At 37.5% G+C, this 26,447-nt stretch overlaps 1 protein-coding gene across 1 annotated transcript in view; it reads right to left on the reverse strand.

Moving 5' to 3' along the window:
* LOC140246707 (uncharacterized) overlaps window positions 1-2,703 on the reverse strand; it is a 71,833-nt gene extending 69,130 nt beyond the window's left edge. Inside the window, exons 1-2 of the mRNA XM_072326044.1 lie at window positions 2,609-2,703; window positions 830-1,122 (exon numbers count right to left, since the gene is read on the reverse strand). Coding sequence (XP_072182145.1) covers window positions 830-1,122; window positions 2,609-2,703 — 388 coding nt within the window. The remainder of the gene's footprint in view (window positions 1-829; window positions 1,123-2,608) is intronic.
* Between the last annotated feature and the right edge of the window lie 23,744 nt (window positions 2,704-26,447).

The raw sequence follows: 26,447 nt of genomic DNA on the forward strand, positions 1-26,447 counted from the left end.
CCAGTTTGGATACATGAAAAACACAATACTATAAGCAAGTGGAACTTATCTTTGTTGATAAAGTCAGACCTGCAATTTATACATTATCACACACAATATATCTATTTTTCGACTTCTAACAAGCCTTTGACAAGATGAAGCATGTCATGTAAAGAAAATCATTCCCTTACAGCGTACGTGCAAAAAGCCTAGCCATGGTCGACGAATTAAAGGTCCAACAGATTCCAACATTTAACACATCAACGGCTTTGACTCGTAAAATAATATACTTGATGCTGCGTCTCACAAGGCTATTATATACCTTACATTAACAATTTCCGCGGGTCCTATGATTAAACTATCATACACACCTTGTGTTTGCTCTACCCCTAACCACAAAAGTTTGATGAGAGCAATTAATGAAGTTAGATATACAACACAATAGAAGGAAATGAATACCCACTATCATTTTTTTTTTCAGTATTAATGATTACATATCTACTAAAAGCACTGTTTTCATTTCTGCCTTATTTTCAACAATTATACTGGAACAATAGAAATCCATGATCGTTAAAGGGAGACAGCAAATGTTAGGAGAGCTCGGTGTTTACATTACCCATTCCAAACTTTATCGTGATAACATGTCACTTCTATGTAGTAATTAAGCCTACGTTGAATGTAGCTATCTTTCTATATCGACCTACAGCCAGTAAGATCAGGACTGTTTGTCTTCTGATTCACTGCTTTCAGAAAGATTACCATATAGCACCTTAAAATACTACTTATCCTTTTTTTTTCATTTATTTTAATCTTAATTGTAAGTGCTTAATATAACAGTGTCATGACTAACCCGATTGAAAATGTGTCTCAGCAATCCGAACTAGATTGGCTCTAATGAGAGCTCCTCTTAGGTCCGATCGAAGTGACGAAGGGCTTACACGATCCCTCCACTCACGAAGCATGCAGAGAGTTCCATAGTTCGTTACTTTATGACCATGATTGTTAGTTCGTATAGCGTTCTGAATTTCTGCCACAGTGAAGTTCAACTCTTTCCCAAGGTCCTCGATGGCTCCATCGTCTGAGATATCTCTGGCAATGTTTTTCAGAAGGGAGTCCACATCATCTGACCGTTTTGCAGGCATTCTGTGATAGGTTGATGTGAAACGTGATACCGTTTTCTTCTCTTTAATTTCATTTATTTCAAGAGAAGTATCAATATCTATAATTTGATTCTTAAACCTGATGTAAATCACATTATATCTCCAATTGATTCCAAAAAGGCTCTTGTGTCCCAAGTAAATAGTAAATACATTACATGTGCAACATTGGATAGTCATGGAAGACTTCTGACTAAAGATAACACGTACTCTTTTGCCACCCTGGGATTGATGACATGCCCTTTAATACAGTTTGCAAGGGGTAATAGAATTCCATTGCAAGTTCTTCTTTGTGAGCCGTGATGGATTTCGCTCCTCGTATTTTTGTTTATGTCGTGATCGAATGACCAACCGCTATCAGCGTTTTGTCCGAGTTATTATTAATGAAACGTAATATCCAACTTCAGCAGTTCTTAATCGTACCTTACAGATAACACAATCACCACGTGGGCCTACAACATCTAATAGGCCAGCAAACTCACAAAATTATTGCTTAAATCATGGAGGTGGGCTTTCTTTGTACCTCCATGCTTAGATTAGAGATGCAGAGATTAACACACCCAACTAACATTAAACACTAACATTAAAGATTGATGACATATTAGCAAAGCTATGAAGTTTTTTGGGAGGGTTATGCGCTTAAAAGTCAATGATGTTTTGATCACCAACGAAGAAACGTTGTTGTATGTGTGTGTGTGGGGGAGGGGGGAGGTGTTTGTGCAAGTGTGTGCGATTTCTTTGTTATTATTTTGACATGAGTCCACCACGACGTATTTCATAATTGTGCAGCCTTTCCCATTTAAATACTAGCTAATAGGTACTTTGTCGATTCCATAAACTGAACAAAATTCAAGTTTCAAGCGCAAATTGTTCATCTTCGTGTGTTTGTACCTTTTTTTTTCTGAGGTCTTCTGTCAGGTCAGACTTCTATTTCTTGTTTTTGTTTTCTTCTTTATCATACTAGAAATAAGTGTGGAACTTACATGCCTTGGCCAGGTGGTATGGTTAAAAGAAAGTACCATGCATGGATTCTATCCACCCGTATATGCTAATGCCCCCACTTGCTTAGATAGTATTATTGTTTTAATTATTTTGGACATGCGTAAAAATGTAGTCGTCTCTCGTCAAATCTCGTGGCAAAAGTGCCTTTTAAAGCCCTTTTTGGTAATGTTATAATTTCGGATGATTTTAAGGCCAGTAAAGAAAAGTATACATGGTAATCAATCATTTTGAATGAAAAACATGTGAAACAACCAAACTTGTTTTACATTTGCTTAAACATGCTCGTCAATTGTGTTGTTGTTTTGTTTTCTTCCTATTTCGTTTTTATTTCGGTTCTTGTTCTTGTAAACTTGTTAAGCATTATAATCCACGACCAAGCTATCAACGTTTAAAGTAATAACCACATGAACGATATCCATTAGACTTTCCTATCTGAAAGAAATATTCCGTGACTACAATGCTAATCTTACATTCTCTCATCAGACTGGAGTTGAGGATGGTCTCGCTTTGCATCATTGGTGGGCTGTCCTTCCCTCTTTGATGTTGAGGACAAGTTGCTACCCATGGTTGCTCGTGATGTATTGACAACTGTGATGATCCAGATACTATAATGCCAACAATTGACGAACACTAGGCAGGACTAGTGGAGATGGTAAAGAGTAGTAACAAGTTCATCCAACCGGCGATTCCCCGTGATGAGCTAGCCGCAGATTAGAAGAATACGGGCGTGGTTGATAAATGACCGGCTCAGTAAATGACATGGAATGATGGACTCATAATTTTTTTTAAAGCTGTTTTGCTCCTATAAATCAATTTTGTTATTAAGTTCCATTGCTAAAAGATTTTCTTTGAAAAAAAAAAAGAATATCAGGTGTGTCATCTCTGCCCCAGTGTGAGGAGAGTTTAGCGTTATCTCGCCAGGAGAGTTAAGCCAGCGGACATAGCCACTAGTTGTAGAGTTGAACCATGATGAAAACGGATAAAGATTAAATTCCTATTAAAAAATGATCTTGCGAATAGTCAGATATTTATATCAGTTAAAAAAGTGGTTTTATCGTACATTCAAGAACATCTAGAAAATTAAAAAAGTTGAGGCCCTCATTATGTGACCGTGCATCACAAAACCAACTAAACCTCGATTTGAGTTGATATTACATGAAGACTAAAAATATTTCTTCATTCTTTTTCAATATTCTGAGGTTTGGAATCATAAAATAAATGGGAAATTGTGTTTTCAGCATTTTTTCTTTTTTTTTTTGGTAGAGTAGTGTGACAAGGTATGTCTATCAGGCCCTTTTTCATTTCTTTTTCTTTTAATTCTTGCTCATGCTCCTCACTCTCAACTCTAACAACTTTTGAAAAGATAATGCTACTGCTTTAAAGGTCAGCATTAATCAAGGACAAATTTAACATTTAACATTTTATTTGTGTGTTGAAAAAGCGTGCCGTTTAGCTTTCGTAAAATAAATAGCATATTCATTGTTATTCCTCCTATGGTTTTAATACATCAGTCTTCTTTGTGCCATTCATCGCACAGCTAGCACGGCCGTGTAAAGAAACGCTTGGAGAGTCTTTGCATTTCAGAGCCTCTTCCTTAGTTCACACTTACCCATGTCTGACGACTTGATGTTGGTTTTGTGATGCAGGGTCATAAATTATTGTGCACTTTATCAACAACCCTCATAAGAATCAGTCATATTACAATAAAATCTTGCTTCATAATATTTTGCAATGGGATTCAATTATTACTCATTATTTTCCTGTCATTCCGTGCATAAAGAAGGGATGTTCAGTTTTTGTCATTATAAAAAAAAAAAAAATCATGCCGCTTCTCCTCTTATAAGATAGAAAGGGTGGGGGGGGGGGTAGTAAAACATCTAACTCCGCCACTTACAGTTCCCAACTATCGTCCATAATATGCTATTCCTTTTGCTGACTGCCATTCACATATTACGACAGAGATAGGACAACCTACCGACACATTTCTTGCTATTTCACTTGTTTTCAAAAGTTCGGCAGACATGGAATTTTAGTTAAAAACATATCTTGAAAGAGCAGATGTTGAAGGGATGGTACAGTTTAGGTGGAAATGAGAACTGGGCTTTTAACCTTTCGCGAGATACCAAGAAAACACTTATAATATAGTACAGAACATACCATTTTAAGATGAATGCAACGTTTATTTGACGAAAATCGGGTTTGGAATGACTGAAACATCAAAAAACAAAGTAAAACAAAGCGATCGTAAGAAAGTGTGGGTCCCACGCTTTATAAGAATCGCTGTTCCTTATTTCTCATCCATTCAAAAACCAATTTTCATCTAATAGACGTTGAATTCCTCATAGAATTACACGCTCTTTCACATTTTATATGAAGTTTCTAATTTCACCAAACATGTTAGAAACCAGAAATTAGGTCTCAACCATAATCATACGATTCCTTTAAGCTATACAATGATAAGCAACTCAATCAAATTGACTCTTTTAAATTAATGATATATATTCTCTATATCTAAATATTGGAAAGAATGCACACACTCAGGAAAAGTGTGAAGTGAGAAATGAGGCTTCGTGTGTAGCCCTTAATCTTTACCAAGACATGCCAGCTGTGCGATGAATAGGACAATAACAGGGTGTAAAACAATCGGAGTAACAACAATGAAGAGATTATCATTATTAAGCTGAATTTGAGTTTTTGTTTGTTTCTTTCCTTACTAAAAATTAACACATTTCATACATAGAGGCCCAGAAAAGAAAAATACATAAGGAGGGTAGCCCATTTTCAATAGTGACAATGATAGTCACTTCCGGTCTTCCATGGGGCCCTGTTCACAAAAAGTTCATACCATCAGGGACTGATAATAGAATAAAATATAACACAAACACTAGTGGAGCGGTACATACATTACTACATTGTGACTACATTATATACCATATTATTACATATTGCTCAAAGGTTTGGAGCATTGAAAAAAAAATGAAGTGGAAAGGATTTCGGTTTTGTCTAAATTGAACTTCAAAACGGGTTAAGAGGAAAGTTGACGTAAATCATTTGGTATGTTATTATACGCTGCTGCAGCTCTGTATGAAAATAATCTCTTACAATAATTAGTTTTAGGCCGTGGTAACTGTAAATCGTTTTGATTACGGGGAGAGTATGGTGATGTCTTGTACTTAAACATATCTTTCATATATTCGGGGCCATGTTACTCATAATCTTATACATAAATGAAAGTAGATGATTTTTTTTTTTTTTGTCTTTTGATTCCTGTATTCCACCCTAAGCTATAATGAACTTCACTGGTAGTAATATGGGAATAAGTGTTAACTTTCAAAATTAATCTCCCGGCTCTATTTTGCATCGTCTAAATTTGGGAAAGAGAGTTACCGTCGGCGGATTGCCATACTACATCACCGTAATCAATATGAGGTAACACAATAAGATTATATATCCGTTTCAATTCAGTCATATCAACAAATTGTCTTAAACGACCCATATTATTGATCATTTTGCTTAACTCGTTACACAGTTGTTCCATGTGAACATCCCGCAGTAACTTATCATCTACATTAATTCCCAGATATTTATAACTCTTCACCTGAAGTAATTGTTTACCCCTAAATTTAACATTCAGATACTCTTGCTTTTTAACATATTATTTGTACCAAATAACATACAAACAGTTTTATCAAAATTTATGTTTAAATTGAAAAGCCATCAAAGTTACCATACATACGAACTCTTTTTGCAAAACATTTCCACAACTTTCGGGTTTTTATGTGAGTAATAGATGACCGTGTCATCGGCGTGTAAATGGGCCCCGCAGTCAGAAAAAAAAAAAAAAAACACGAATTGATATAATTGCAAAAATATACTAAACAACAACGGTCCTAACAAGGATCCTTGTGGCACTCCTCTGGTTAATAATATTTCATCCGAAAGGATATTATTGATTGACGTTCTTATTCTCCAGTTCATTACTCTCGGATCACTCCAGTTCTATGCCAGTAAGCCCCATGATATATTCAAGTTTAGATAGAAGGATCAGGTGATCAACCATATCAAAAGCTTTTTGCAGATTAGCAAAGATGGCGCCAACGCTTTATCAATAGAGCGTTGCCTGTCGTCCTTGACTGCAGCAAGTGCATATAGTGGAGTGCTTGGGACGGAAACCTGACTGGTATCTGATAAGCAAAGAGTGCAATTTTAAGCCCCGCTCACACAGAACTCCACGTCTAAATCACCAACAAAAAGTTATGAGAATCTGGTGGAGTGGTCGTTAGTGGTGATTTTTTGGTCAATTTTGGTTTGGCCTTGCTTTGTACGGGGTATGGCCGTTGGCGGCAGTTTCACTGTTGAAGCACTGCCTAAGCACGGCTAACCACGTCCAGCCACGTGTATGTATGCGGAAAAGTCCAATTGCCAGTGATAAGCTGCTAAACACACGCTATTTCCCGTGGTACCAACGCGTAACACGCGTCAGATGACCGTGCTCTGCCCGTGACAGACCGTTAAACTTTTTGCGTCTTACCGCGTCTCCCCAAGTTTTAATCACTGCCGGAACACGGATTATCACGTATGTTTCACGTGTGTTGCACGTCTTTACCACGTGTGCCACCCGTGGCCGGTTGTCCGCGGAATTAAATTTTGAACAGTTAACATCTTTTTACCGCGTCCGACGCCCTTCCGATTTTTCCCCTCGTCTTGCCACGTCAATAAATCGACCGTAGCTCGTCTTTAACTCGACATCAACACGAACAATATCGTCTGCTTCACAGGAGACCACTTTTGACGTGTTTTGGCCGTGGTTAAGCCGTAAAGCTCTGTGTGACCGGGCTCTACGATAATCAAGTAACTGCTTTTGAACAACTCTCTCCATGACTTTAGAAGCACAGGACAATAAAGACATGGTCTATAATTAATACAATCTAATTTATCCCCTTTTTTATGTATCGGTACACTTTTAGCTACTTTCCATTTATCAGACACTAGCCCTTCAGCTAAGGATCTATTTATGATATAAGTGTAAGGCACTAATATTTCTGCAATTGACTCTTTCAATATATAGAAAGAAATTTCATCTAATCCAAACGACTGCTTTACTTCCGTTAACTTAACATACTTCAGAACATCTAGCTGCGATACAAATAAAAACTGAATTGTTTATCAGACCTTTCCCTGTCATGCGATTTGTGAAAAAGAATTTTTCTTTTTCCTTTGCATATCTTCACCACTAACCACATTTGCAAAATGCTTATTAATTGTATTTGTAACTACCTGTGAATTTTTTTGAGGGAATGTACAGTCAATAACTTTACTCTTGCCTTTTATTGATCGCAGTGTTTTCCATGATTCTACTTGTTGCATTTGGAAATTGTTGACATATTGTTATATATGTGACTGTGCACCTCAAAACGAACATAAAGTCGCACACACTGATTTTGCGTGAGGACTGAAAATAAGTGGAATGGGTCAACCTAGCCGAACTTCACTTTTTCATATTTTCTGAAAGAGCGGGTCCTCTTTTACATTATGCTAAGATTTGGTATCATAAAACGGGCAGGAAAGTGTGTTTTTTAGCAGTTTATCTCGAACATTTTTGGTAGAATAGTGTGATTAGGTGTGTCTTTAGAATCCTTTTTTCATTTCTGAAAAACCTTGTCCACACTCTTCACTTTCAACTCTGATAACTTTTGAAAGGATAGTGCTACTGCTTTGAAGTTGGCATTAACTATGGACAAAATGTGTTAATGAGGCATGCTTAATTTCAGTTTAATCTGATAATCCCTTCATTGTTGTTACTTTGGTGGTTTACTTCCTGTTTTTTGTCCCATTCATCGCACAGCCAGCACGGTTTGGTAAAGATTAAGCGCTTGAATAGACACTGTACTTCAGAGCCTCTTTTCTCAGTTCACACTTTTCCTGAGTTTGTGCTTGCTTTCCAATATCTAGATAGGTTAGGAGAGTCCCTTTGATTTGAGTTATACATCATTTTAAAGCTTAGAGTCTGCTCTTTTAGAACATGGTCTTAACTAAAAATTCATGTCTGGCGACTTTTTGTTTGTTTTGAGGTGCAGGGTCACATATATACATATGAAGGGTTTGTTTGCAAAAACCGATAAGTCCATTTTTGAAGATTTTGAAGTACGATCTCTGTCATAAAGTACAAAATAATACCTTTTAAATGATATATAGGTCACTACATATAAAGGTATATTTTTGAAGTTATGGTCAAAAGAAGCAAAAATTTTCTTATTATTCTCTTTTTTTTCTTGACCTTTAATCGCAAATATCTCCATTTGGCAGATATGGACTTATCGGTTTTTGCAAACAAACTCTTCATATATATATATATATATATATGTATATATATATATATATATTTACGTATTGATTTTCTTATTTCATTTGTTACTCTATTTTTCAGATGTCTATAACTTTGCCGTAAATCACTGTCCCTTCTGACTTTTGCCTTTAATTTACCTTCATCTTTCTGTTTCACTAATGACATAATCGTACTATTCATCCATGGCGAGGGAATTTTTCGTACTCGTCTCGTCTTAACAAGCATATTCTCTTCTTAACAACCTTCATCAACAAACTTCCCCATATATCAACTGAATCATTTATTTCACTGAATTCTTCTACCTTCTACCAATTTTGTTTACGTAAGTCCGACCTGAAAGCTTCCATGTCAACGTTACTTGATTTTCTGAAAGTTACATACGTTTCACTTTGTGATGTATGTTTCCATTTCCGCACCATCGTAACTGACATAGTGATGACTCATGCCATTCTGAACACCACCATAATTTAAGATTTCACTTTGTCTGAATAATTCGTGAACATGTGATCAACAAGTGTTCTTGATCTTTCAGTCACTCTTTTATACATTTCATTATTAACCTGTTGCAAAGAATATATACTATTAATTTGATTATAAACCTTTTTCTTTCGGGTGTTTTCTTCATAATATCACAATTTGTGTCGCCCATAGTAACCAGTTGGCCATCAAGAATACTCGCAGAATTTAAAAAATCCTCATAATGATTAAAAAGATCGATTTTTTAGTTTGGAGGTATATAGCAATTCAAAAATACTATTGGTTTGGAGTTTTTCAGATAGATCTTGATGCACAATGCTTCCAGGTTGACAAGTGAATCACTGGAAATCAAGGTGAAAGGAATAGATTCATGAACATAAACTGCGACACCGCCTCCGTTTCTGTCCTCTGTCTCTCCGAATTAAAGAATAATGGGGAATATCGATTTCAATGTCTGAAATAGAAGAGTCAAGTCTAGTTTCATTCAGGGTAAATACGTATATTTCATTCTCAGTCATGATTTGTTTCATTTCCTCATGATATTTCACGAGGCTAACTACATTCAAATGAACAAACTTAATTCCCTTCTTAGAAAGTTGTTCATATCTAAGGGATGGATCTCTCTTTCACAAGGGTTTGCAGACTAATGTAATATGTTGCTGTCTTGGACAGTTTTCGAGTTAAGTTCAATGAAATTGGGAAGATGTTGTAAAGAACATCTGTTATACTCCCGGTTTGAGAATAGTTCATTGGGATCATTGCATCTACTCATGGGGATTCCTGAACATGATATGTTCACCTATTTCTGACATGAAATACATCGGATTGTTTTTTTGGTTATATTTAAGACATCTTGTACAAAGAACACATGGAAATAATTGTACCATTTGAAAACGTACACAAAAATATGAATGCAGTACCAAAACAAGATTAAAAGGAAAGAAAAATTGTAAAGAAGTAAAGAAAAAAAAAACAACCCTTGGGTCAAAAAATAGGAATGGTGTATATCGGCGATCACTGCACTATTCGAAGATTACTAAAAACAAATGCAATGGATTCGAAGGTGGAAGTAAAACAGCGGGTTTTTTTATCATGTGTATGAAACAAAATAGATCCTTATCTCCTCTTTCACAATAAAACTATTGTGCCCTACTATCAAACCAGCTGGAAAGAAAGTAAGAAAATAAGATCATCAAACAGGAAAGGGAAGCGAGTAATCGCTCGTAGAACAAAGATTTCTGGTGCAGGGCAATCTTGACACAACCTGAATTTTGATAGGCCTGCTCAGATTTGTACGGGATGCCTCATGGCAATTACACAACAGTGGAGAGGGCACAAGCTCGAAAAGAAATGGGGGGGGGGGGGAGGAAGCTGTGTTTAGAAATGTGTAACACTATAGTGACATATAATAGGTTGATTATGTATCGGGCGACACTCCCTGGCCATTCATGATAGACTCGCGAAGCATAAGGTGAGAAGCAACAGCAAGAGTATGCTTCTCCATGAATAATGCCAACTGTAAAAGCTATAACAACATTGTTTCTTAAGTTAATAAAGTTGAAAGTGAAGTGTACATATTTTTAATGAAATCTCTGAATTTAAGAGTCCTCTCTTCAGGAAAGGGGACTTTAAAGACTCACCTAATCAACCTGTTCTAAAAAAGTGTTCGAGATAAACTGTTTAAAAACACACCTTTCCTGTTTGTTTTATGATCCCACTTTTTTGGCATAATGTAGATGCGAAGACTTGCTGTGTCAGAAAATATGAAAAAAGGCAAGATTACCAAGGTTGACTCGTTTCACCTATTTTCCGTCCTCACACAAAATGAGGTCATGCGACTTTTTGTTTCTTTTGTGATGCACGGTCACATACAACCACATCGTATACGCTTTAGGTAGAGCATCACACTCTCTTCATGAAGTTTGCTGCGGAATCAAATTCATGATATAATTAATACTGGATTCATACACTCCACCTTAGACAGTCAATTCAATTGGTTTTATCCGTATCGGTTACACTGTACATAGTCTGACCCTCATGCTTCAAGCCTGAGAGGTGTATTAGAAGTCCCACGTGGAATTTATATATGAGTTTATATATATATATATATATATATATATATATATATATATATATATATACATACATATATATATGTATATAATATATACATATATATACATATATATATATATATATATATATATATATATATATATATATAATGTGAAGTGGGCTTGGCCTCGTACGTGGTGGGTATATACTGCATCATTGGTATATGTGTGACGGAAGGAAAACTTGCAGTATAGACGTTGCAGTGATGTTCAGTCTTGCCTTTATTCCCCGAGCTTTCGGCTGTTTCACCAGCCTTTTTCAAGGGCTTGATGAGACATAACATAAAAACAAAATAGCAACCAATTTGCATGCATTTGAACAGAAATCGAAATAGTAATAACAAGAAGCCAATCAAACGGAATGTAGGCTGTTACACCAATTTGCATACATTTCAACAGAATAAGGCAAACAACAAAACAAAACAAAAACCAAAACAAGGCAAGAGAAAATCGAACAGACATGGGCAGCAATATTACATTCACCCGAATGGAAAGGCAGTATTATCACATACACTTGCAGTGAAAGAATAAAGTTGTAGTAGTAGTTTATTTAGTATAGGTAATACGAACGGTAATGCATAAACCAACATAAATTAAGGCACATTAGTTACCTTTTAAGGCGTGGGGATTTGCTTGTGAGTGGTGTGGTGTCAGGAGGATGAGTGTGAGGGGTTCGTGTACATGTAATGCGGGGGTAGTGAAGTGTGAGGGGTGATGTGGCTTGGGGGTATTTGGGACGATGACACAGTAAAAGTAGACAGGCGAGGCACAATATGGGTACATGCCTTTGAAGGTCATTCGGGCCGTAGAACACTTTTAAGAGATATAGGTACAAGGTCTTAATAGTGAATAAAGTGCACCTATATTCTTGACACTGTAGGTGGGTGCTCAATAAACTTCAACACTTCTCGTAGGTTCTGGATAGAGATTAAAACAGGACCTATGAAAAATTAAGGATCGGCATTAATTCCATGTGGACGTAAGGTGCGTAATTTAGATATCCAGTACGATTCTCGTTTGAGTATGATATGGCTTTCCTTATTTTTGATGAGTTCGATGCCTGTGATTTGTACATCCCGAACTGAGTGATTTGGTAGGTTAAAATGTAAGGTGTAGGGAAGGATTTTACGGCTGGAGGTGTTGTGGTTGATAATCTCAGAACGTGTGTTGTTCAGGCGGGTGTACAGGGACGTTTGAGTTTTACCGACATACTGTAGGGCACATTGACAGCATATGATGAGGTATACCAAGATGATTTACAGTTTATATAGTCTGTGATGAAGTATGTTTTCTTTGTTGATGAGCTTGTGAATGTGTGTGTCTTGGATGTACTGGTGCAGGAGGCATTTTTTGACTTGCATTGGTAGAAACCAGGCGTTGAAGAGCTGATGTCTGTAGGTGTGCTGTGGAACTGTGGTGGGGTTGGGTGGGGTGGGCTTGGAGAATTGTGTGAGTTAGTGTTTGTTGTTGATTCAGAGCTTTGTAGGGCGTCTTCCTGAATTGCGTCTACAAGCATGGATATTGTTTGTGTTTGTGTATGCTCTTCATGATCTATGGCTGGAGTGTGTTGTTTTGGTGATTTGGCATTCACCAGTATGTCCCGTAGCGTTCTACTGCGTCGGAAGGATGTGATGGGTGGCCTTGGGAAGATATTTTGTAGGGTATCGCATTCGCTGATGATGGAAAAATGTTTGCGGATGATGCGCGAGACGTTGGCTTTGGCGGGTGTTTATGTGATAGGGAAGTGTATGTTGTTTGTTGTGGTTCGTTCCTTGTATGAGAGGAGATTTTCCCTAGTGATTTGTGATGCTCGCGAGATTTGTTTGTTTACCATTTTGGTATTGTAATTTCTGTCTTTGAGGTGCATTTTTAGTTGTTCTAGGTGGTGAGAGGTCTTGTCGGGGTCTGAACAGATGCGGCGAATGCGTGCTGCTTGACTATATGGGATGCTGTTGAAGACATGTTTGGGATGACAGGATGAGGGGAGTAGGTAGGCGTGCGTGTTGGTGGGTTTGGTGTGGAGTTGTGTTTGTAAGGTGCCTCCCTCAAGATAGAGGGTGGCATCCAAGAAATTGATGTTTGTTTCGGATGAGTCAAACGTGTATTTGATGGTTGCATGTTTTTGATTCATGTCATTTTGAAATTTTGACAGGCTACGTGGGGAACCAATCCAGATGAATTGAATATCATCTATATAACGCCGCCATGATTTTTTTCAGCATAGGCATGTGAATCGATTTGAGGATTTCCTCTTCTTTTTCTGCCATGAAGAGATTATCGTAAGAGGGGGCTACAGGAGTGCCCATAGCTGTGCCCTGGATTTGAAGGTAGTTGGTGCCCTGGAACTGAAAATTGTTGAGGGTCAGGACCAGCTCCAGTAGGCGTATCAGTTGTGGTGTTGGCGGTTGTGGGTGCTCTCGCCGCGAGAGGGCGTTTTGTATTGATTTTAGACCTTCAGCATGGGGTATGTTAGTATAGAGTGATGACACATCGGCTGTAACTAAAATAGTGCGTGATGAAAATGGGGCAGACTCAGCATTGAGTTTTTCAATATGTTGTAGGAAATGAGTAGTGTCTCTGAGATATGACGGGATTTTTTCAACCAGGGGTCGCAAGTGGAAGTCTAGGTATTTGGAGATCTGTACTGTGGGACAAGCACAACCGTAGACAATCGCTCTTCCCGGGTTGTTTTCTTTGTGTAGTTTAGGCAGAAGATACAGATTGGGACTAGAACAGTTTTGGGGTATCAGAGCTTTTTTTTTTTATGCTCTTTTCTTCGTCCAAACATTGCACTGCATCTTTTACTTTGAGGAGATTGTTTTGTGTTGGATCGTGGTCGAGCTTTTTGTAGGTCCCCGTGTCCGACAGCTGTCGGAGACCTTCGTCGACATAGTTTTGGGATGACATAACTACTACTGCCGAGCCTTTGTCGGCTGGCTTGATGACAATTTGATCATTGTTTCTCAGAGCTCTTAAAGCCTTCCGTTCACCTTTGGTCAGATTGTCCGAACACCTACGTGACTCATGTTTTCGGGCGGAGTCTAAGATTTCTCTCTCTACGTTTTCAAAGAACAGACCCAGGCGTGGATTTTCGGTGCGTGGGGTCCAGAGACTTTCTTTTTGATTATCGATTTCAGTCTATCTGTTTCAGGATGGGGGTTGTGCCGACTTTCGGCATCAGGCGTGTTTTGACCAGTTTGATTTTTTCCAGCATAGTATGCTTTCAGACTCATTTTCCTTTTGAGTTCATTTACATCTGCTTGTATTTGAAGAGTGTCGATAAGGGGAGGGGTGGGACAGAAATTTAACCCTTTGGACAAGAGTGTGACTTCAGAGTGAGAGAGGTTGTAATCAGAAAGATTTACAATTTGTACAATAGGTTGGGAAGGAATTAGCTCTTTGTTAGACGTTCTAGCTACGTTTCTAAACGAATTCCGTCGCTTTTTGTAGGCACTTTTGTTGTACCGTCTTACTTTGTTTCTGTTTGTGCGAGCAAAGCGAAAGCGGTCAGCCGAAGCGCGCGTGTTGTTTTCGCAATGAGGACAGCGACCGCCTCCGTCTTTGTCTCCGCAATGTGAAGACTGCGTGTGCTTTTTCACCTCACTACACAGTTCATCATCCCTTGTTAGTTTGTCTTTCTTTGATTCACCCATGACACGTAACTTATCTACGACATGACCATGGATAGAATTTATTGTCTCATGGTATTTCTCGGAAGTGGTCTTAGTGAATAACACCTTTCTAGCCTCCTTTAGAGAGTTTTCTTGGTGTAATATTCTCTCTTCTAAGAGGTCAATTGTGATATCTCGAAGTTGGCAGGATGCACGCCAAAGAACTAAGTTCCATTTCTTTTCCATGCTCTCAGTGTGCTCAAAAGCACACATTTTTTTTTGGTTTCCATGCTCTCAGTGTGCTCAAAAGCACAATTTTTTTTTTTGGTTTCCATGCTCTCAGTGTGCTCAAAAGCACATTTTTTTTTTTTGGTTTCCATGCTCTCAGTGTGCTCAAAAGCACAATTTTTTTTTTTGGTTTCCATGCTCTCAGTGTGCTCAAAAGCACAAGCATTACATGTACACGAACCCCTCACACTCATCCTCCTGACACCACACCACTCACAAGCAAATCCCCACGCCTTAAAAGGTAACTAATGTGCCTTAATTTATGTTGGTTTATGTATTACCGTTCGTATTACCTATACTAAACTACTACTACAACTTTATTCTTTCACTGCAAGTGTATGTGGTAATACTGCCTTTCCATTCGAGCGAATGTAATATTGCTGCCCATGTCTGTTCGATTTTCTCTTGCCTTGTTTTGGTTTTTGTTTTGTTTTGTTGTTTGCCTTATTCTGTTGAAATATATGCAAATTGGTGTAACAGCCTACATTCCGTTTGATTGGCTTCTTGTTATTACTATTTCTATTTCTGTTCAAATGCATGCAAATTGGTTGCTATTTTGCTTTTATATTATGTCTCATCAAGCCCTTGAAAAAGGCTGGTGAAACAGCCGAAAGCTCGGGGAATAAAGGCAAGACTGAACATCACTGCAACGTCTATACTGCAAGTTTTCCTTCCGTCATATATATATATATATATATATATATATATATATATATATTTCAGTTCAGCACAAAACAATATTTATTGAATGAGCACATTAATTCAATCTGTTTTCATATGCCTAAGCTAACATATATAATCTTTGGAGATGTTTTGACAATATTTAATTCACACCTTTTTGTTATGAAATTTTTACCAACAACTGTCAACTGACAAGAGTGCAAGAAAGTGTAAGGCTTACCTTTCTGCGTCAGCATCATGATCCCAGACAGTGAAGCAGAATGAGTTCGCATTACTTCTTTTTGTCCACTTCGGGCTGTCGAGGACTGGGACAGTGTATTTAACACGAATTAATATAAGTTTTACCGTAATGCATCACAGTCCTATCAATAATGATAACAGCATATTCAGAGTTCTCAAGAATGGAAGTGAAGTTGAGAAACGCAGATTCCAATCTATACTTTCGAGACAAAAATTATTATTTTTTATTTCTACAATGATGGTGGGTAGTAAAGACGCTACTACACTCCACTATATGCATACAAGGCCGCGCCCGTTTGTTTATTTGTTGAAATCCTGGGTCTGGAATATTTATTAGAGTACACTATAATAGATGACGGTGTTGGTTCATGGAAGACTGCACCCATTACAATGCACATTGAGGCGTTGGGGGGAAATATCTTTGCCATGATGACGTTTTGCTTTTTTTTTGTCTTTTTGTTTCTTACACAGCTTCCCAAATGAACGTTGAACGCAATGGCGCGTTCATGTATACGACCCTGCATTACCAAAACAAATATGAAATCACCAGACAGGATTTTCAATTGTTAAGAGCAGAATATGAAAGAGCAGACTTCAAGCTTTTTTTTTTGTTCGCTTAATAGTAATTTAAAATGGAATTTTTTTACATATTAATCTAAATGGACAATGCAGATTTACCTAAACATTGCAAAGTAAGCACACAATCAAGAAAAGTCTGAACTGAGAAAAGAGATTCTGAAGTATAGAATCTATTCAAGCCTTTAACCTCTAACAAGGCCGAATGGGACAATACAAACAAAAACAACAACAAAGTAAGATGTAAAAGTTTAAAGCAACAACAACGGACAGATCAGCAGAGAAAGCTGACATCAGCGTGCTATATAAAAATATCATTTTCATGACTATTGTTAATATTCAAAGTAGTTACATCGTCCTTTCAAACGTTATTAGAGTTAAAGGGTTTGAAATAAATGAGAAAGGGGACTCTGAGCCACGGCTATTTACCACAAAAGTATTTGAAGATGTCAATATAGATGAAGGAGGCTTCTTTTCTTTAAAAAAAAAAGAAAAAAAAAGACACCCTTGCCTATGTTGACCCATTTGACCTTTTTAGTTTCCATGCAAAGTCAGTGTTTGTTGCTTTTTTGTTAGTTTTGTCATGCTTGCTCACACATTGTGTAGGTGTTTGATATTGAAAAGATGGAGCAGACACACCTCTGCGCATAAACACGCATTTCATTCACACGGTAATTTGGCTTGTTTACTTCCTTGTTTTCTGTAGGTAGGTCTACCTATATTCTATAATACAAAACATTTGCAAATGCCAAAATCAGCTATCATTTTTTTGTTATCTGAGGATATAAATCATAAGAGAAGACTAACAGTTTTTGTTTGACATTGCCCTTGTGTGTCCTATGAATTTAGATTTTGTATAGCCCAGAATAGTGCAAGGCCGAAGGCGACGGATTGGTGGCAGTTCTGCCAGTTTCACAAAATAACATTGTAATTTTACACGTTGACAAATAAAAAAAAAAAGAGGGAGAAAAGAGACTAATGTTAGCAGCAGAACGAGGTTGGATTTTCTATCCATCATAAGTTGCTGAAGACTTTGTCTTTTTATATTAAATCAAAATTTATTTAACGTTTTATTGTAATGTCCGACAAGCCTTCTTGCACTTCCGAACATAGCATGTCACCATTTCCAGTGCTATCTATTATAGACCAGACCCTTTCATTGAAGTCGCGTTCTATAGCAAACAGGCTTCTCCACTGTACTTCTATGGCGAGCCGCTCCCATTTGCTCAAACTATTTTGTCGAACTCCCACTATCTTGCACATTGTATGGCGTATAACATACCGTTGACGCTGTTGGTTCACGGTAGACTGCTCCAAATACACGACATATTCAATGCCATTTTGGTGGTAGAATTATGCTACTTAGACTCATTTGGTGATAGCAACGCATTCATTGTGTATGATTATAAATTTCCAGCGAACACGGGACACAACAACGGTCATGCCCATGTTGTAGTTTGTGTAAGGGAGTACGTAGTGAAGTATGAAGAGCAGGCATTCCAGTTTGTGCAAAGCTTAGACATACTATGCGTTACAACATTACAGCACTTACTCGCATGCTATACATTTTGCTTCTAAATAGGTATCATCTTGGAAATTTCACTGAACCTTTGCGAGAAACTATATACCTTATGCCAATAAACACTTGATTGTGCAACCTGCCCATATTATTGTCTGCAAATTCTGCATTCCATGATATATAGATTGGAATATCTATTTTTTTTATTTATTTTTTTTTTTTTAGCCAAGTGCTATACATTCATAGCTCTTACGTTATTCTCATATCATTACTCTGCGTGGCAAGTCGAAATACAGATTGTTGGTACTCTTATCATACCATGTGTATCACAAATCAATGGAATATAGTAATTATCGTTTGAGGGTACGTCATTAGGTGTTCAACTGACAATGATGTACTTCAATATTTCGCGAATAAGTGAACAAATATATCTTTTATTAGTAGGGATTCAATCAATCAACATGATTGAAATCAACACTTTTAAAACATCCATCAGGGAAATCACAAGCTATTCTTTGTGACAGGGCATTCGTGGATGCCTCCTCTTCATTTTCACATTGTATTGTCTTCGCATCGGTGTGAGAAGATCGACCGCACAAAGTAGACTACTTCACCCATCAGAGGCTATAGTAAGTATTTTTTTTTAACAAATAGGCCTACTAGTAGACGGTGAGTTGGTAATGTTCTTAAAATTTTCTGTAGACTTTGATTTTGTGTGCTATTTCCCCTATTTTGGGGGTGTTGAACACGAATTGACTTGTTGCCATTTTTCTAACCGACGTCTTCAGCCGTTGCAATGGCAACGCATTATTTTCCTTAAAAGAACATGTATTCTTCATTAAACATCATTAAAACATGTTGTAAACACCAAAATATGTCATTATAAACCCTCTTTCATGAGATTTAAAAAGAGTACAATTTTTATAATGTCATTGTTACCTTATAGCAATGACGGTTACCATTTCAACAACCATTTATAAAGAAAAGTCAAATTTGCATGAAAAAGCAAGAAAACATTACAAGATCGAATGGAATATTTATCATTAATTATTATTTTGATTATCAGCTTATTTTTCGATTATGTTCATTTCACATCATTTTCGTTGCTATAGCAACAACACGACAAAAGCTGCTTTATGAAGAAAAATAGTCATTGCGATTGAAAGAAAAGCAAAAATAAGATACAGCTGTACCTCGGGAGAAAATAAATTTCTGCATGGTGAGATTTTCTTTTTGTGTTATTTTCTTATTTTGGGGTTGTCGAAGACGAATCTACCCGTTGTCATATTTCTAAATGACATCTTTAGCCGTTGCCATGGCAACAAGTTATTTTCTTTGAAAGAACATGTATTCATTATTCTTTATTAAACATCATAAAAACATGCTTTAAACACCAAAATACGTCAATATAAACATAATCGCTTCAATCAAATTAAAAATCATAATTTTCGACTGTCACGGCAACCTCATAGCAATGACGGTTTCCATGGTAACAGCTATTTTTTTAAAGAAAATGATTTTTTATCAAAAAGCATGAAAACATAAAAAAAAAGAATATGAGAAGCTTACTCATTATAAATTACTGTTATAATTATCAGCTTTTTTTTTTTTTTTTTACTATTTTCATGCCACATTATCATCGTTGCTATGGCAACAACATCATTTTTTTTTTCCCCAGAAAGGAGAAGTATCTCATTAAAAGGAAAAAAAAAATGAATAAACGATCAATTTTGTCGAGTTTTTTTTTCGGCTCTTTTTTTTTTTCTATTGTGGGAATGCTGAAAAGGATTGCATCTGTGGCCTTTCTTCTAATTGATGTCTTCGGCCGTTGCCATGGCAACAAATTATTTTCGTTAAAAGAACATTTGTTCTTCATTAAACATTGTAAAAACATGTTGTTAAGGCAAAACATAAGCCAGGTGAGCATAATACCGAAGGTTGGTAGACACCTTCGGAAAAAAAAAAAACCTACATTGAAACTGATAACGTGAACGTCTTGTTTATCATCTCTTGCTTTTTTCACTGGTTTACTTCCAGCGGAACTTTGTTCGATCATTGCATGTCAGTTTGCCTTTAAATTGATGCATTGTCATTATGTGGTTAATGTTGAGCGTTGTCAGCATACAGAATCATCAAAAAATATGATTACCACCAGATTGTCGTTGTGTTGTGTGGATGTACTGCTGATTGAACCTTATTAACAATAATCACATAGGCCCCAAAAAGCCAACCAATGAGATAGCAATAAACGACAAGATTTCATCGCCAGCTTCACATGGATGCTCACTGCTGAACTGCGTGCTGCCCTCTTAATTTTGAATGTTCCGATAGTGAATTTGAATGATTGGATTTCAAATGTGTTTGCTAACACCGTGCTGCGAGAGTGGAATGCTTGAAATCGAACGCCCGGTATGTGAACTAATATGTCAAAAGTATGACATTGACAGGTAAAACTTTCATCATTATTATTATCATTATTATTAATATGATATAATTATTAATAATAAGGATGATAACAATTAGTATGAATGCTAATATTATTATTTTCATTATTATTTTTCTTTATTACCATTATAAAAAAAAATGTGTGTAGGTGTAAACCAATAAAAATAAGGTTCGCCGCCATCATTCCTACATTGTTAACTCTACACCAATTGTCAAGAACTTTTCCTTCTGGAACAGCTCAGTGCTGGCGTAAAGTTAGGACAAATTTCTTTTGAAGGAAAAAAAAAAAACAAAAAAAACGAATGTTTATATGAAATATCGATGGTAAATAAAACCAAAAAAAAAAAAGCCAGCAAACCGAAATGTGCCTATGCTATTCAAGGCACAAGTCTTGGCATAATTCTCAGCCAACTGCTAGAAAGAAAAAAAAAATCTTACCATCATTTTTATTTTCAAGGGAATACTTGCTTTGGCTAAGACATTTGTCTTAGCCAGGAAGTAAGCAAATTGTCTTACATTTTCTGATGTAAGCATGTTTGTTAACTTACTATATTGACTACCGATCCTGATTCTTGAAAGCAAAGAACACAGAAGCGCAGACAGCGCGCTAACCCAACACTCTAACCTTCAGGTAATATTCCATATGAGGATCGCACTATGTAACAAAAAACTTACCTTTTACATCGGAGACACAGAACTCGGAAGCGATTATGCTCTTTGTGTTAGTATATACGTGGCAGAACGAAAGCATTTTACTCTGCATTCATCACAGATGGGTTGAGACTAAGAAAACTGTACAAAACGATTTGATAGTAATGTACGACAAGCCCGTCAAACGGTAACAAATCTCACTCTGGAAGCAACAATATTTGACTAGACACTGTCGGGTAGCGTAATCCGTGTTGGCATTCTCCTATTGGCGCAGTGCGTGTGCACAGTAGACCATACATTAGTGACCTTTCTCAAGCAAAACGCGCCCGGTAGTTGAGAGTGCCGTGTGCTAAAAAAAGAAAAAAAAAAGAACGGTTTTTGGCTAAAGTAGCGTCCGGTCCCGGTGTTGGGCAGGACTTCAAGAGCCAGCCAGCCAGCCAATCAGCGATCTTCTCGTCACACCTCCGTCCACACAGGAAAGGGAAACTGCTATGGGGGCGGGAGTCCCAGTGCGGGGACTGTCACAGCTGACTGCTTCCGTTTACTCTTGTTCTTCCTTTTTTTGGTATCGAAAGCCCTAATGATCAGCGAAGAGCTTTATACCAGCATATTATGTATCATAGTCAACGTCACAGTGGGCGACTGAATACTGTTTGAAAGCGAATAGAAACCTCAAAGTATCATGTCAAGAGAATCATTTTCACCAATCCTCTTTTTTCTTCAACATACTAAATCAGTATGTATATAGGATAATTTCAAGTTATCTGGTGAATATATCATCATCGTGCACATATTCACACACACACAAACATACACACAGATACACTGAGCTTAGATTTATTCATCACCCGTTTTTGTGTAACACCTGACAGTGTAGTTATCATTTCCGTTTCGTTAATAGTCTTTCTTATTTTAAAGGTGCATAGTCCTGGTAGTGTAGAGGGCACTGTTGATGATACTGCCGATCACCGTTTGCATTGATACGAAGATTACCGAAGTTGAGCTGTCATCAAGAGTAAAGTACGTAGGTGTTGCTAAGTAACGTTGCCTTCGTTGTCTTCTCTGCGCATCGCGCAGTCTCTAGTAATGCCAGGGTGCGTGCATATATGCTTCTTATTATGACATCACAAAAGAAGTATGCTGAAGCTGTCATCCCCCTCAGCCGAATCATGAGCCGAACTGTGATCGGACCACTGACTACAGTGAATCGGACTTTCTCGGACTCGGGGAAGTGGGCCAAAGCGTAAGCGCTAAAGAGGAGTCGATAGCGTAGGTCTCTATTATGAAACTTGCGCCTTGCGCCCGCGTACGCATTTGACTAAAACACGGGGACCATGCACCTTTAAGTGAAATCTACCACCAAGATGGCAATACGGTTGTGCCATTAAACGATGATTATGGTTCATTTATTTCTATGACTGCAATGGAAACACGCATGTCTCCTACGGAATACATCGTATCACTCTCTGTTATTATGAAATTGCATTAATGATGTCTTTGTTTTCAAATCTGTCACTGAGAAGGCAACACGGCTGTCTCTAATGAAATACAGTATAATGTCGATGATGTGTAAATTAAAATTTGATTATTGATTGTTCCTTACAAGACAGATATTAATGATTTCATCTAACAATTGCGTTGTAGCATATAATTCCGTTGAGAAGACCTTCCTGAAAGCTAGTTGATAATGGTTATTGGAGGTTGTCTGTCTATAACTTTCGAAAAGATATTAATATGTGTGTATCACTCTCTCTCTCCCCGTCTCTCTCTCTCTACTCTCATGTTTTCTGTTTTCATTATGTCTTCATCCTTTGTATTTAAAGAAAATGGATTCAATAGTCATGAGAAAAATAACCTTGAACTCTCTTAAAATATTGGGTAGATTTAGTTGGGTAATTGTTGGTTAGTAAAATAAAATAATCATTGTTGGCAATTATCGCCGAATTAAGCTCTTAGGTGATTAAACCAACATTGGGCAATTATTTTTACTTAAATATTGGGCGAATATTCACCAACAGTATTGGTAATGGAGAGTTGGGTACTTTTTGCCCTGCTATTGTGTAAGTGACGCATTTTCTTTGCATGTTGGGTAATTTTTGTTTGGCAACTGATACTTGGGTAAAAATTCGCCTTGTATTATTTACCAACATTATTTTGCACATTAAGTCTTGGTATCTCTTACCACTACTTGGGTCATTCTGTTACGTTCCTTTCTAAGTTAGTAAATTTTCATGGACAAGTAAACAAGTCTGTGCGTGTGCGCGTATATGTGTGTTTGTATGTGACGGTGTGTGTATGTGTTTGTGAGTGTGTGTGTGTATGTGTGTGTGTGTGTGTGTGAGTGGTATAGGCCAACGTATGGAAGGATGGCCGAACATTACGATTTTGTAGCGGGTACCAAGAATTACTATAGGGTGTTCATCGTTTTAGGAATGGGGGGGGGGGGAGAGAGACACACACACACACACACACACACACACACACACACACACACGGTATTGTCTATATATACGATATATATATATATGTAAGCAAGAGCTACATTGTCGACATATTTTGACATAATTTTCTTACGTTTCCCTTTATTCCGTCAACACCCGAATGGTTTAAAAATCAACATTGTGGGAGTATTTGTGTGTGGGAGCAAACTACAGGATGCTCCTACATTAATTAATTATGGCTAGTTTGTGTTTTGTGTGTGTTTGTGTGTGTGTGTTTGTGTGTGTGTGTGTGTGTGTGTGTGTGTGTGTGTTAGTGTACGTGCGTGTGTGTGTCGGTTTGTGTGTAAATAGTTAGATGACACAATTTGAAACCCATTTACCTGACTGGACTTGAAAGGTTTGTTTGCAAAAACCGATAAGTCCATTCTTGAAGTTTTTTTCATAAAGTAAAAAATAATACCTTTTAAATGATATATTGGTCACTACGTATAAAGGTACATTATTGAAGTTATGGTCAAAAGAAACAAAATTGTTCTTATTAATCTCTTTATTTGTCTTGACCTTTAATCGCAAATATCTCCATTTCGCAAATATTGCGTACAAACTCTTCATTTGCTTACTACTTCATTCCAGATTAAAACCTAGTAACTAAAACATTGACATTTTGATACAAGTTGATACCATTTGCTTTTTATTGGTTTCTACTGTTTTTTTTTTCGCTAATGAATATTCATAAGCTTTTTAAATTCTCCTCGCGAAAGGGAAAGAGATAAAATGTTGCTAAATTTCATGTTTTTTTTTTTCTATGATTTCAATAAACTCTGAAATGCCTGAATTGTATTAGAAATTTATTGAATATTATCACCGTGATATTTACAATTTCAACCTTTGGTGGGATATTTTCATAATTTCATAATAAAAGTGCAATCTACATGGTAGCCATGTCTTAAAGCATTACAAATAAATGGCCCTAAATTGTGAATGAAATATCCCTGGTACTGACTAGGTCTAAGTTGTAGGCTATGGCTAGATGTAATTGTAGGTATTGGCTTTACGACTAGCTGTAGGATTATGATAGGTAAGATATGAACAATATCTTGACATACACATATTCTGGTGAACACCCATACACCAAATAATTCAACACAAAATTGTTGATTAACTAAAATTCAACTGACTAAACAGTTGGACAAATGTAAGTTGGGCAAAATATCTAATTGGGTAAAATTGGTCGGTTGAATGATTACCCAACTCAAAATATAAACAACGGTTGGGAAATTGAAAAGTTGGGTAAAGTCTGATTGTCAACAGCTGATGGGCAATTTAATTTGCCCAACCACAAAGCAAACGCATTACCCAACATCAGTTGGGCAGATTTTAACCAATAGTTGTGTGAACAGTATGTTGACCAGCGTTGGATAAAAGTTATGCATTGTGTGTGTGTGTGTGTGTGTGTGTGTGTGTGTCCAACTATTTTAAAAGTGAAGGAGATGAATTGTGTGCACGAATTGATGTGACCAGCGTGAACGGCGTCTCCGGTTGTGTATATGTGTGCGTGCGTGTGAGTGTGTGTGTGTTTACTTATGTTTTATTTTCAAAGCAAAATATTTTGTTTTTATAAAAACAGCGTATACTAAACAAACACTATTCTTTTTTAATTGTTTAAGAAACCGATCGAATGTTTTGGTCCAGTGTGCAAACTTATGCGTAACGCATAAACCGAACTAAGGTGTATACCGTCAATGGTTGTTAAAACACTAGATGTGTGAATATTTTGACTATGTGACCCGCTACAACAAAAAGGTCCTGAAGTCGCGCACGGTCAAAGCCGTGAAAAATCGAGTTTGAAGTCAGAGCATTAAATTTGGTCAAAACTTATGATTTTCTGATTTTGACATATTATTGGAGTCTGACATGTCTTCTATCATCTGCCGAAATTTTGAAGCTAAATGATCAAAGGAAAGACCAAAAAATAGCATTTTTCTGAGCCATGTTTTTTGGCGTTTCGACGAAGCAGAAACTGGTTTCAAAATTTGGATTGAGCGCTACAGATAGGCTCCGCCCCTTACAACGACCAGAGTGATCTCATTGGTCAGTTTGCTGCTTGCTGCTAACCAAAGCGTGAAGCTCGCACACTGCCCAGTCGACTGGTGCGTGCAGTCGGGGTGCTCTATGCTCAGCCGTTTCTCACATCCTGGTCACTGATTGGTCGGTGAAGAGACCGCCGACGCTGTGCTTGAATGAACTTGTCGGGGGTTGCTAGGGCTTACCTTCTATTGTCCGGAGCTGAAAACTGACTTGCGTGTCCCTTGATCGCGATTGCGTCGAAAGGAAAACTTTTAGGGCGCTTTTCTCGAAACAGTGATTTCCCTGACGTCTCGACATGCTCTCTTTAGGGCTTTTTACACTTGTAAAATTTTGCTTAGCCCCCGACCAACGGTGGGGCTAAGGGGGGGGGGGGGGGCCTTAGCCCCACCGTTGGTACGGGACTATCCTTAGCCCACTTTCTGTTTACACTCGTTTTTGCCAAAGTGGGCTAGCCCCACCGATAGTACGGTACTATCTGGCCCTGCAAAATAGCAGGGGTTAGCACCGCAATTGCGGTGCCAAGCAAGTGAGTGTAAACAGAACGAAAAAAATAATCCTGGGCTAAGCGACGGAGACGAAGTCCGACCCTCACTGACCAATCAGAAACGAGGTAATCAAGTGCTGCCGGTGCGTGCGTGTACGTGTACAGTACACAGCGTAATTATGAATATTCATGTGGTTTGGAAAGTCCGGGGCTAAGAAATACGAGAGTAAAAAGGTCAGTTTTCTCCTTAGCCCCGGACAAGAGATAGTACGGGACTAATTGGCGAGTGTAAAAAGCTGAACAATTTGGTACGGGACTAACGATAGTCCTGGGTCAGAGAAAGTCCGG

Source organism: Diadema setosum, chromosome 3 (assembly GCF_964275005.1).
Source record: "Diadema setosum chromosome 3, eeDiaSeto1, whole genome shotgun sequence".
In the NCBI taxonomy this organism is placed as follows: domain Eukaryota; kingdom Metazoa; phylum Echinodermata; class Echinoidea; order Diadematoida; family Diadematidae; genus Diadema; species Diadema setosum.